This window comes from Schistocerca nitens, chromosome 3 (genome assembly GCF_023898315.1).
Source record: "Schistocerca nitens isolate TAMUIC-IGC-003100 chromosome 3, iqSchNite1.1, whole genome shotgun sequence".
NCBI lineage: Eukaryota > Metazoa > Arthropoda > Insecta > Orthoptera > Acrididae > Schistocerca > Schistocerca nitens.
In genome coordinates this window covers 453,598,074-453,611,040 of record NC_064616.1, presented here as the reverse complement: position 1 = coordinate 453,611,040, position 12,967 = coordinate 453,598,074, and the positions used below count along the sequence as shown (strand labels likewise).

Genomic DNA, 12,967 nt, shown 5'->3' with positions numbered 1-12,967 from the left:
AGCTTAAGATAAAATGCCGGTATCATTTCCTTCAAAAGGATAAGTCTGATTTCCGTCTCCATCCTTCCACATTGTCTTCAGCTAAGGAGCTTGTTATCGAGAGGGCGGTAAACCACAGACTTCCATCGTTCTTTTTCTGCGTGTACATGAGATCCTTAGGACATTTCCACAATATAATGCAGTTTGAAAGAACCTATAGACTATTGAGGATTGCTTCTTACTCGGTTTCTAACAGGTGAGCTTCAGAAGTGGCTCTCCGCACTTAAAAAGGTTTTCCTCAATTCACGTCAAGCAACCACATCTTTCGCTTAACAAGGTTAAGAATAGAGGGACAAGAGGATAATGAATGCATACGAAATTAAGAACTACTGTAGTGACCAAGTATCTAAATAAGTTGTTTACAATGACACATATATTTAAACAAATCTGTCAATTTCACTTACTGAAAGCACTTTAATTTTTCACTTAAACATCTTGACAACATTACGCATCTTTCTTAGTGGTCCACACCTGTCAACCACGTCTTTGTTTCCCAAGGGACTGTCGCCGCGACACTTATTTGACTGACCTGCAAAACATACACAAACATTATATTTCTCACTATTTTAATAAATAATCAAACATTCAATTTATCTACTGTACTGTATATGGTCAGGAAAGGGGGTAGAAGGTTGTTACATATGCCTCGTAACGACAGTGTGCAGGAGGTCGAGCGGTCAGGACTTGAGAGTGGACATCCAGGGCTGCCGTTAAATGACGGAAATTAGGTTGAAATGTGACCAAGTTGTGGTCTGAATGGTTGAGAACTTCTCAGTCGTCACACAGTTTCAATATTGTTCCTAGTAGTACCACTCAACCACAATGTTTTACAAACTTATTACAGTAAGTAAAATTACAACTAGAAAAACTGAAGAACAAGACCAGAAGAGCCCTTGTTTGAGTGTCAATTGGAAGTCAGGATTGGTTACAACCTTATTTTTTCCTCTAAAACGGCAAAGTTCAAGAAAAATATATGTCCCGTTAACTGTTCTTAGAGGTTACAGTTTTCAGATTATCAGGGAACTTTCATATGTCATAAAACAGGCTTGTAAAACACAGTAATAGGCATGGAGAAACACACAGGCAAAACTCTAGAAAAGATAATTAAAATGTGTGTCCATGGTGACAAAACAGCTAACAATATCCTTGTCCTATTTATAAAATTGCACATAAAAAGGGAAAGAATTCAGTAAGTTTATAATCAGAGCATTAAATATTAAGGCGGCCGGAGTGGCCGAGCGGTTCTAGGCGCTACAGTCTGGAGCCGCGCGACCGCTACGGTGGCAGGTTCGAATCCTGCCTCGGGCATGGATGTGTGTGATGTCCTTAGGTTAGTTAGTTTTAAGTAGTTCTAAGTTCTAGGGGACTGATGACCTCAGAAGTTAAGTCCCATAGTGCTCAGAGCCATTTGAACCATTAAATAGTAAACATTCACATCTAGAATATGGTTCTGTGCGACAAAAGCGCGCGCACTGTTTGTAAACAAACTTTGACTGACGGGAGAACAGCACGTGGCTTGTCCGGCGGGGAAGGAGAGATACGCTTGTGTGACGTCGACAAACTTTAATGGCGCTTCTCTCTAGTAGGGTGATGGAGGGGGTATTGACTGTGGCGTAACGCACGTCTTGCGGGAGGGGAAAGAGCGCAGAGGTAGGCGCAAGGGATGAGAAAGGGCGAGAGAGGCGAAGGGGAAGTGGCAGTGGCACTTTCAGCACTCGGCACAGCACAGGTGTGCATGCTAAGGCAATCTTGAAGCAAACGTGTTTTGAAGCTCAGCTGGCGGCGTGCACCGGCGGTATAACGCAAAGTATGCGTAAAAACAGAGAAAAGCCGGCCGAAGTGGCCGTGCGGTTAAAGGCGCTGCAGTCTGGAACCGCAAGACCGCTACGGTCGCAGGTTCGAATCCTGCCTCGGGCATGGATGTTTGTGATGTCCTTAGGTTAGTTAGGTTTAACTAGTTCTAAGTTCTAGGGGACTAATGACCTCAGAAGTTGAGTCCCATAGTGCTCAGAGCCATTTGAACCATTTGAGCCAAAAACAGAGAAAGACAAAACTGGCTAACAGACGGTCGAACACTGGTAATGATCTGCACAGACTGGCACCAAATTTTTGCATGAAGAGATCCTGTTATAGGGCAAAACCAAATGCATGGCGGTAGAGTAAACAATGTTTAAGAAGGCTCAGTTAAGATCGTTAGTACGATACTTGCATTAATTCTTAAACAGATATTGGACAATAGAGTACATCTCTGTGTTGATTTTCAGCAGACACAAAATTCATAAAACGCTGGCCATCCCTATTAGGAATTTGTTGTCTGCATAAAGACTACAACAGAGTCGCGTCAAGACGACGAAAATTCTGACACGCAACGGTGGGAGCATATGACAGAGTATTGCAGGACTTAATATACCATGCACAAGACGTAGGTAAGAAAAAAGTAAATGTTGATTTCACTGGACACAAGGCAGGAAAGTTTTGTAAAGAGAGACTTAAGAGAAACAGTCAATTCGGCAGACATGAGAGTTAAACTCGCGTAATCATTTTTAACTGTTAGTGACAGCTTGAAAGAAAACAGGGAAATAGACGCTTCTAATCCGAAAATGGACTTAGCTCATCTGCAAAGCAGTGGAACATTAGTTCCGAAAGTTAGATGAATCTTCGAAGTATCACAATCCATTGAACAATAAAAGACAAATAGAATAGACACAGCAAGGAGGAGCTCCACATTCTAGGTTTGGCAACAAAACGAAATGTTCAACGACGTACGCTTGTAAAAAGTAGCATTGTAGAAAAACTTTACTAAACTTGATGCATTCCTAGTCAGTAAAAGAAATCTACAAGTGAAATACAGTACAACACCAAAATTCTGCAACAAAACTGAATAATGCAAGTAGCTTAATTCACCACATCACAAAAACCTATACAGTAGTTGAGACAGGGTACCTTTAAACACCTAAAATTCTTCAAAATACCTAAACTTCCCACGTAATACAAATACTGTAGGTGTGCACCTGGGGCATCCGTCTCATACAAAATAGTGACTTACTTACCATCACTTAATATTTATACCCTATATAATACTCTCCGTACATTGTCACTCAAAGCTTATATAATAAATGACTTACAAATCGTATGAAAATTAGACTTAATTACGGCAGACAGGACGAAGAATAGGGAGAGAAGTGGTAGCGTTTGGGGCCCTGATTGGCTTATTGCAAGGCGACAGCTGCGCCAGTCCACTCTTATTACGGTACATCACGTAATACATCGTAGCTTCGTGAATTCACTTACAAAAAAACAGAAGACATGGACAGAAAAAGAATAAATGGTCGGGAAAGGGGATGCAGAGAGACGAGAAAGAAAAGAAGGAGAAGGTAGAATAAGTTCATTCTTTTCGTTACGCAATCCGGCATGTCACACAACGTCCTATCGGTTTCGGCAACACAAGTGCTAATCCTGTAATTACGACTGTGTATACGCTTGGGGCCTAAAGTCGCCTAGTACCAGTAGTAAAGAGTGGCCGAGCGGTTCTAGGCGCTACAGTCTGGAGCCGCGCGACCGCAACGGTCGCAGGTTCGAATCCTGCCTCGAGCATGGATGTGTGTGATGTCCTTAGGTTAGTTAGGTTTAAGTAGTTCTAAGGTCTATGGGACTGATGACCTCAGAAGTTAAGTCCCATAGTGCTCAGAGCCATTTTTTGAACCAGTATTAAACAACGGACATCACCAGGACCGTCAGAATCCAGTGGTTTGTCGCTTTTCTTACGAGGTCTAAACGCTGATTTCGCGTCTGTGCCTGGTCTTGCAATAAAAAGAAACTCACGTCAAGGCGAAAAGATTTAGTGTGCCAACGATTTCGGAAACCTTGCAGACGAGGTATGGCGGCACAGGGCGTTACAGAGCCCTTAAAGCGCTCACGTCTTTCATCATACGGCGGAGAAATGATGCTTATAGGAAAGATGAAAGAAAAAAGAGTTGATCATGACACGAAAACGAAACGGAAGAAAATGCCATGAACGGCTGGGAGACTCTGCGGTTCTCAAGCACATTGTGCAAGCTGCACATCCCTGGAGATTAATCGAAACCTCTCAAATGGCTCTGAGCACTATGGGACTTAACATCTGTGGTCATCAGTCCCCTAGAACTTAGAACTACTTAAACCTAACTAACCCAAGGACATCACACACATCCATGCCCGAGGCAGGATTCGAACCTACGACCGTAGCAGTCGCGCGGTTCCGAACTGAGCGCCTAGAAGCGCTCGGCCACCGCGGCCGGCGAAACCTCTCAAAGAAAATCTTAAAAAACCTTTTAACTATCCAACCAACAGACAGGTGAAGTGCTTATCAACGAACAAATAACACATTCAACGTATCTCATAGTAATCAGACTCGAAAAAATTCAAAGTTCAAATCGTCTTAGGTAAAGGCACCTCCAAAACACAGGCAATAACTGCATAAGATGCAAAATTTAGCTGTTTACTATAATTTACCGATCGCTTCTCTGAACAAATGGCTGCAAGTGCTTCACTACATGTCAACACTCACAGTACAGCTGTTGCGTCGCGACGTGCAGAAGCGGCCCGGCGGCTAAGAGCTGTACGCACGCGGTACCCGCGTAGCAGCGGCGTGGGCGGCGGGGCGGCTGGCTGCACGGCGTTGAAAGTACACGACCTGGGCGTTGAGGCCAGGACCCAAACGCAGATGGCAGCGGGGACCTGCCTTGCGACCAACGTGGGGCGGCAGGTGGGCGGCGGCAGCGGCAGGGAAGCCGCGCCAACCGTGAATAGCGCGCCCGTGCGCTCAGCGAGCCACGGCACACGCGAGGACGTATCGCGCGTTTTCCTTTCGTGCTTCCGCGCCCAGCTCAGAGTTAGCTGGCGGTGACCGAGAAGCTGGACCAGTAGGACCGTCAACTGAGGCCGGAGCGCACAAACTAAGCACGTGGGCTGTGAGGCACAGCTCGCTGTACTCAGAGCGCACGTGTTGGTGCGGCGCGCTGTGAGAGTCAGGCAGTAGACTTTGCCCCGGGCGCTGGTACGTGCAGACGCAGCATTCGGGGCGGCACCGTAGCCGATGCGCTGCAGCATCGAGGCTCGGCACTCAGCGGAATAACAGTGGCGAATACTGACCGACCATACAACGTCAAACATGAACCGAAAGTAAATGGCCACCTTATGGACCGAACAGTGGGAACGAATACCACTTCTGACACCAATGTAATGTATATGGTCAGAGAATGGAGGAGAAGGTTGTTACATATGCCTCGTAACGACAGTGTGCACGACTTGAGAGTGGACATCCAGGGCTGCCGTTAAATGACCGGAAATTAGGTACAAGAAGGAGAATATATTTCAGTATATGGCATTCAACTGGTGCACCTAGGGTCGGAAGTTACCGGGTTTAGGCCAGTATAGGAGGTCGAACAATTAATTAAAATGGGCAACGGAAGGGGAAGCGGTTCGTGATAACTTATGTCGGTGGCCGGTTGTGGAAAGCAGGATCAGAGGGTCTGCCTTCCGAAAAGACGTCTGTTCTGCTCGAGGTCTGGATTACAAGAGAGAGAGGCAACTGTGTTCCGCACCGCAGAACACTCCAGCGTCCACACACGTGACCTTTAAACTCGCACGCTATTGGCTAAAACCAATGGCGTGAATTCGGTAGCAGTTTCAGCAGAGGTCTCAGGGCGTCTCTTGTCAGCAGCTTTAACTGGATAGTGCTGCCTCGGTTTTGAAAGACAGGCAACTTGTGTCACGTAGGCATGGTATGGCGGTTCTAGGCGCTACAGTCTGGAGCCGCGCGACCGCAACGGTCGCAGGTTCGAATCCTGCCTCGAGCATGGATGTGTGTGATGCCCTTAGGTTAGTTAGGTTTAAGTAGTTCTAAGATCTATGGGACTGATGACCTCAGAAGTTAAGTCCCATAGTGCTCAGAGCCATTTTTTGAACCAGTATTAAACAACGGACATCACCAGAACCGTCAGAATCCAGTGGTTTGTCGCTTTTCTTACGAGGTCTAAACGCTGATTTCGCTGTGAGAGTCAGGCAGTAGACTTTGCCCCTAGGAGTAAATGTGTAAAGATTTGACTGGGCCTTTGAAATAAATTTTTTAAACCAATTCCGTAAAATAGTCCTTGACTTGCTGCCACCATGTACTCCGTCTTATTCGTCTTCAGGCCACGTGTGGCCTACCGGGACCATCCGACCGCAGTGTCATCCTCAGTGGAGGATGTGGATAGGAGGGGCGTGGGGTCAGAACACCGCTCTCCCGGTCGTTATGATGGTTTTCTGCCACCATGTACACTACACACTTTGTTAGTAAGGCACTGGGGTTTCTCGTTCATGGTTTGTAAGCTTAGTATCGTACCATCCTTAGTAACGTCTCTGCAACATCACACGCCTCTCGAGCATCTGTCACTGTTGCTGCTACAGTGGCTGTCACATGCGTGCACACACACACACACACACACACACACACACACACACACACACACACACACACAAACACACACACACGCACACACACACACACCGCTCACACACACTCTGTACATTATAAGATGTGATTGTTTGTTTGCTGCACCCCTGCTCCACAATTGTATTTTCATAGGTTGTTCTATGCCCCCAGGAGCTGCTAGTGACCAATGCTTTGCCATCTTCCTCTAGCAGTCCATTCTGTGTATCCCAGAGTCGCCATTTACTGTGAAAGTTCGATCTCTGACCCTTCCTCTGCCATCTAGTTGTCATAGTTCGTTCTTCGTAGACCAGAGCCACCATCTTGCTCTAGTAGTTCCTTCCACATATCCCAAAATCCCGTTTACTGGGAAAGTTCGATCTCTGTTCGCCATTCCTCCATCTTCCTCTCATACTTCGTTCTATATACCCAATGAATTTACATTGTATAATCTGATGAGTGGCCCTCTTCTAGTTTTCAAGACACATGCAAGTTACCATCCCTACGCTACTGTGCTGACTTCGTCTTTTGCTGATAATGCCAATTTATTTTGCTGTATGGTGAAAACTGTATGCAGCTTGGATCGACTTATGTAATTAAGAAACTATTTATCAATATTTAATACACATTCCCAGTAATTATCAATGTGTAATTCCTTTGATGATGGATGTTTAAGACCCTATGCTTTATGAATTGTGCACAGAGTTTCAGTTTCAAAACCATACATATTTGTATTCAGTCCTGTGAATTCTGTAATAATGTCCTTCGGTAACATCTTTCATTCAACACACTTTCATTTATTGACACACAAGATGCAAAAATGTTGTTATCGGTGTTACCAGATGTGTCAAACCACCTATGCATATCATCTTTCACAACAACTGTAAGGGGCTGGTACAGTGGCCTCTACAGTTATCAGGATGGTATCGTGCAGTATGCCCGAAAGTGTTAATGAAACATTACTGACAGTTTACACACTTATTAACAACAAGTACAGGATCGTCTTATCCAGATCACTGACAGCCTGGCGAACCAACAGCGCGAATGGTCGATGACCCAGTAGCAGCTCAAACACAGCCACTGATGGCTGGTGGCCTGCTGCAGCTCTGCTATCTAATTTCTAGGGAGTCTCCTGGACATTGAAGAGAAGTTTAGGAAAGGCGCCCACCAGCTCTGCATGACGTGGCCGTAGTCATGAACAGTTATGTCACAGCCTCCCCGCGACGCCAGTGTCTGCTCATAGCTGCGAGTTGGGGGGGAGGGGGGGGGAGTAATTACTGTGCTCCCAAAGAACGGCGGTCGTTGATCAGCTCACCAGGGACCTGGGGACCTTCAGTGAGACCTGCAGCATCCTAATGTTGGAAGGCACCAAAGTCTTCCCATCAGCGTAGGCAAGGATGGGGCAGCACCAGTTGTTGGCAGCAGAGTCCGCCAGATATAATTAAAAGTGGCATCGTAGATCATAGTCATCTCAGGAGACTGGATGGAGCAATCGGAACTTGTTAGCTGCAACACTGAGAATCTAGTTGTACAAGTCAGGGTATTTTTACTTGTCGGGCAACTCTTCCTCCACGACTTCAAAGTGTTTATTTCTGCATCGTTAAGGTGTTGTAAAGTTATTATTGCGTCTGACTTAGACTGCCGTGTCGGAGGCCCTCGGGCAGCTCCATCATGCAGGCAGCCACCAGTGCCCCTACACGCCTCAGCATCATCAGTGCGACAATACCGGCCACCAGGAGGCTAAGCCAGCGCCTGCAGAGAGTACCCCAACACAGGAACTACTCGCATCCGCGCGTCACGTGGCAGAGAAATAGTTCCTACAGTATTCCGCCACAGGCAGCTACATATGCTGGCGACAGGGCAAGAGGGTATTATTCACGAAGGTGAACTGTTTCTCCGGTTAAAACAACACACGATTTGTTGACTTGAGCGTAGCCGTCTCGGTGACTACAGATGGAAGACGGAACGTGGTGACCACTATGTCACGTCGTACAATTTATTAATATTTCGGCGTCCTGCAATTCCATTCTCGTCATGCTCTTCTGTTTCGCGTTTTTCTAACAATTTATGATTACTATTTCTGGCGGAAAGCTGAGTAGACCCAGTCTGTACCCGCTCTCTGGAAAAAGAGGACGCGGGCTAACACTTCCCTTCGACATTCAGTTGTTTCAGCTTTCCCTGGGAACAATTCTACCTCGCATGTCTGTGACCCAGTCAGTGCCATCGTAGTTTTTATTTCCGATATGCCCACAAGTCTTCCAATGAGCTCTTTTTGCTCTTAAACTACTAATACTTTCCGGGTTTGCACCTGTACTCGTTTCCCTACAATTTTCCACTTCACTGGGTGGGGGTGTACTGTAAAACATTGATATCAGCTGTTCATGTCTGCAGCCAGGTGTCGAATTAACACATGTAGCCTTGCTCCATCAGTACTCATTTCAACGGTTGACTACACTATGTGTTGTAACGATACTACAAATTCCTTCTGTGCTCTGTGTAGTCCGGCTAGGAACCACTGCGGAGACTGCAACATAAAACACAGTTGTCCTTGCATGGCACGATATACTTCTACCTGTAACGTAGTCACTCCCATCCTTGCGTCGTTCAGACTATCTGTCAATGCTCGCAGTAATCTAGGTGCAGCCATTCTTCCATCTAGTGCATTCAATCGATTTTGTAGTATCTCCAAGTCACTGTTTATGCCTCGCATCGTGTTTCACATACATTGCGCTAACTCGGCTGTTGGAAATGACGTGTGGCTAGGGCCTCCCGTCGGGTAGACCGTTCGCCTGGTGCAAGTCTTTCGAGTTGACGCCACTTAGGCGACTTGTGTGTCGATGGAAATGAAATGAAGACGATAAGGACTACACAACAACCAGTCCCTGAGCGGAGAAAATCTCCGACCTAGCCGGGAACCGAATTCGGGCCGTTAGGTATGACATTCCGTCGCGCTGACCACTCAGCTACCAGGGACGGACACTCGGCTGTTAATTACCATCTATCTTGGTGTTGTTCAGCACATGTTCTAAGTTTGAGAGTTGAATGGTAAGTCACTCTACTGTAATTCTAATAGCATCCGCTACTGTTTGTACCTGTCCTGTAATATTATGCCGTTCAAGTTCCGGGTGTCCTCGTTGTCGGCCGTGCCAAACACAGCTCTTAGCTGTCCAACATTTGTTTAAGCTGTTCTCTAAGTTTTTCTTATGACGGTTGCAACCATTGGTATTCCCCTTGCGCTTCTGTCAAGGCTCCTCTTTCTGGCATCCTTGCGCAGTTCCAAAAATGCAACCTGCAATCTACGCACGTCATTCCTCACTTCCCATACATTGAAGATCAGTCCAAGTGACCACTGATGGTTAGTCAGTAAGACGTAAGTCTGCCTGGAGAGAAGTACTACTGACTCGAGAGGCTGGTTCTACAAGGTCTCCAGTGCAGTCGCTACTCCCCTTCTGGCGAGATGTAGGATCACCAAGATTACGACATTCCCCCAGGACCCACTTGTTGGTACATCACCTGAGAGAAACAAACCTTTGACAGTTTCCCTCCTTCCTTAGAAAGGCAAGACTACATGGACTGAACAACATTACGGCTACCTACAATAAAAGTAACTTCCATCCACAAAGAGTGAGAAAGAAAAAAAAACACCCTAAAACACATGATACCTAGCGCAAAAAAGAAACTCGTAATCTATTAAACAAAAACAATCGGCGTACAATGTACACAAAAAAATATAAAAATTCGGTCATAACGCTTGTTGTCGATGCGGTCAAAGCTCATAATGCACCCTGTGTGCAAATTACTCATTACTGGCTGGTCATTTTTTAACCATTTTAGACTTAACATTCTGTACTGCAGATGATGAAGGCACTTGTGGAGAAGGACCCACAGCTCCCATGAACGGCTTAAGACGCCTCACATGAACAGTCGATGTTTTCGTCAGTATTTGTATCTTAACGTTGACAGACAATGTCATTTCCTCCACTTGGTACGGTAGCAGGTATCAGGTTAGAAAATTCTTCGTTTTGCCCTTAGGTGTGTATGGATCGTTACCAGAATCCACTGACCAAACCAGTGGTGAGGCAACTTCGCCACACATTGTGCTGTTCGTTCCAGACGCTCTAAGGCTTTTGCTTGTGCGCACTTCACATTTTGCCAAATCTCTTGCAACCTTTTCAGAACCTTCTTTACGGATTCACCGTCCGTTCCAAGACCTGATATACCACTTGAAAAACCCCGCTTGTATATGAGTGAAGTTAAACTGTTTCTGAATTAGTCATAATTCAGGCACTCCCTTGTGACCCAGTGCTGAATTTAATGTACGCAACGGAATTACTGGCGTTGTAATTTATTTAAGCCCCAGCAGAGAATCTGAAGGTTGGGAAATTGACATAATATTTATCATTAAAAGGACTGAATATGATAATAAGCTCAAGATGTAAGTGTACTCTAAGGTTTATTGCAAAAGACAACTGGAATTATAAAGCATTAAAAACAATTATGTAAACATGAACTTTACAGTTATATATCAAACTAAAACTCTTGAGCTGACGAAGTTACTGAATGAGGTGGAGTTGCTTAGCAATCTCGGGTCTGATTCTGTGCAATGTATTGAATCCTGACTATAACAATCACAGTGACTGTCTGCAAGTGACGCATACCATAATCTTCAATGTAATGCGAGCAGAGTTGAAACTCAGTGGCATTCCGGTCTGATGTTCAGCGCTACAGTCGGGCAGCTGAGGACTCGAAAATTCGACCCCAAACGATTCCAGCACTTGAGAACACAGCTGCAACTCTTCCCGCCATTTCCCAACGATACCTTATCTCTCCAAAATGCATCTTGCTTCCTGTTCCCACCAACAAAATGCATCCACCAATCCTCTCACTACAGCCCGCCAACGGTATAATTGTTTGTAATTGTTTCTTTGACAAAATATCCCGCCAAGAAATGGCAAAACGTCAACATGCCAATGTACTGAATTTCTTCCCCTCTTTTCTAAAAAAACTTCCTGCTAAGTGCTACGTCCTCCTGACGTCGCCTATAACTAGAGACCGGATTATATGCATAATAAAAACCTTAAAATATGCGTGAAAAAATGCTTACAAATGCATGAAAAGTGTCGAAATATGGAAGATCAACTGATAAAAAAGTGATAGTTACTGCGTTCATTAAATCTCAAAGTCGAACCTGTGCATATCAGTTACGAGGAAGAGCGCCGGCCACCCGAAAAATCGGTACATTTACAACGCTGATATTTTCTGAATGGTTTCTGGTAAAGGTTTGGAAGGGGGTCTTTCTGGGATTATTTTCTTAAATATGTAAAATTAGAACACATACCGTGTTTCAAGAATTATTCTTTCTTTGCTATTGTTGTCGGTAACAAGTAGATGCGATGCGAGTCAGTCGCAGCGAAGCAATTGATATGTACAGTACCTACTTCGAGATATATCACACGCTCAAAAACTCTGTAATATTTTATTTAGAAAACAACATGCAATCATGAATTTTTGGACAGTATTGACTTTTAATTAATACTATTGGACCAAAGCATCATTTACAATTTATTTTACATTTTTCTACTGTTGTAAACATAAACGACCAAGTACTGTTCCAAATGTGTCTTCGATCACTCAAAGTGTTTTTATAAGCATTGAAGGACCGTTCTACATCAAGTGAGGTAACTGGGCAGTATTTGAATTTGGGTGCTATGTTGGCACTTATTGTTTCTGGTAAAAGCTCACCCTTCCCATTAATAAAACTATCCGTTTTGTTCAAGGGTTCAAAGCCTTGGTTATTGTTTAAAATGTTTTTAACTTTTTCTGTAAGTTTTCTTGGGAATACCTCCGCCAATGAGGAGTTCACTAGTATAATTTTATTCTTTAACTGAATAGATTCACTCAACGCCAAACCTCCAGTTTCATGCTTTTTAATACTTGCAGGTGTATTGGAAAAATGAGTGCTAATCAAGCAATGTCTTTTTCAATACCGGAATCATTAAAAGCTCCTTACACTGGCAAACTGCCAAAGCCTCTGCACTATTGAAGTCTTTTACTACCCCTCTAATGGCCTCGAAATGTTCATTGTAAAACAACACAGCTTCGACCCACGTACCCCAAAGAGTTACCACACTGATTCGGGTGGTAAAGGCATATTTGGTAGTTTTTCTTTGTAGGTCTTGATGTGAGCAGGAGCCTTTAGAAACACTTTATTTGTGGATGAAATCAGTTTACTTACATTCACAAACGTGGAACGTACTTCTTCAGCAAGGCGATGTACTCCATGAGCAAAGCACGTCACATGAATGAAATTGGGATAAAAGATCATACAGGGAGCAGCATCTGAAAGAACAACAAACACCCTTTCATCTGCAGAAGATTCTAGAAATACTTTTCTAATGCCCTCATACACAAACCTGGCAATAGTAGAATGATTTACTTTTTCGAGTTCTTTGCAGGTCGCTAAATAGGAAGGGGAGG

General features: G+C 44.6%; 1 protein-coding gene across 2 annotated transcripts in view; it reads right to left on the bottom strand.

The window, feature by feature from the left end:
• Nucleotides 1-448: 448 nt before the first annotated feature.
• Nucleotides 449-12,967, bottom strand: part of LOC126248380 (uncharacterized) — a 53,065-nt gene continuing 40,546 nt past the window's right edge. The window contains exons 1-2 of one of the 2 annotated variants that reach the window (XR_007545469.1): nt 4,586-4,692; nt 478-568 (exon numbers count right to left, since the gene is read on the bottom strand). Coding sequence is in view for 1 of the 2 variants with exons in the window: in XM_049949319.1 (XP_049805276.1) it covers nt 497-568 (72 nt within the window). In the remaining variant the exon portion in view is untranslated. Of the gene's footprint in view, nt 569-4,585; nt 4,693-12,967 lie in introns of those variants that run through there. The other variant, XM_049949319.1, reaches the window with a different exon arrangement.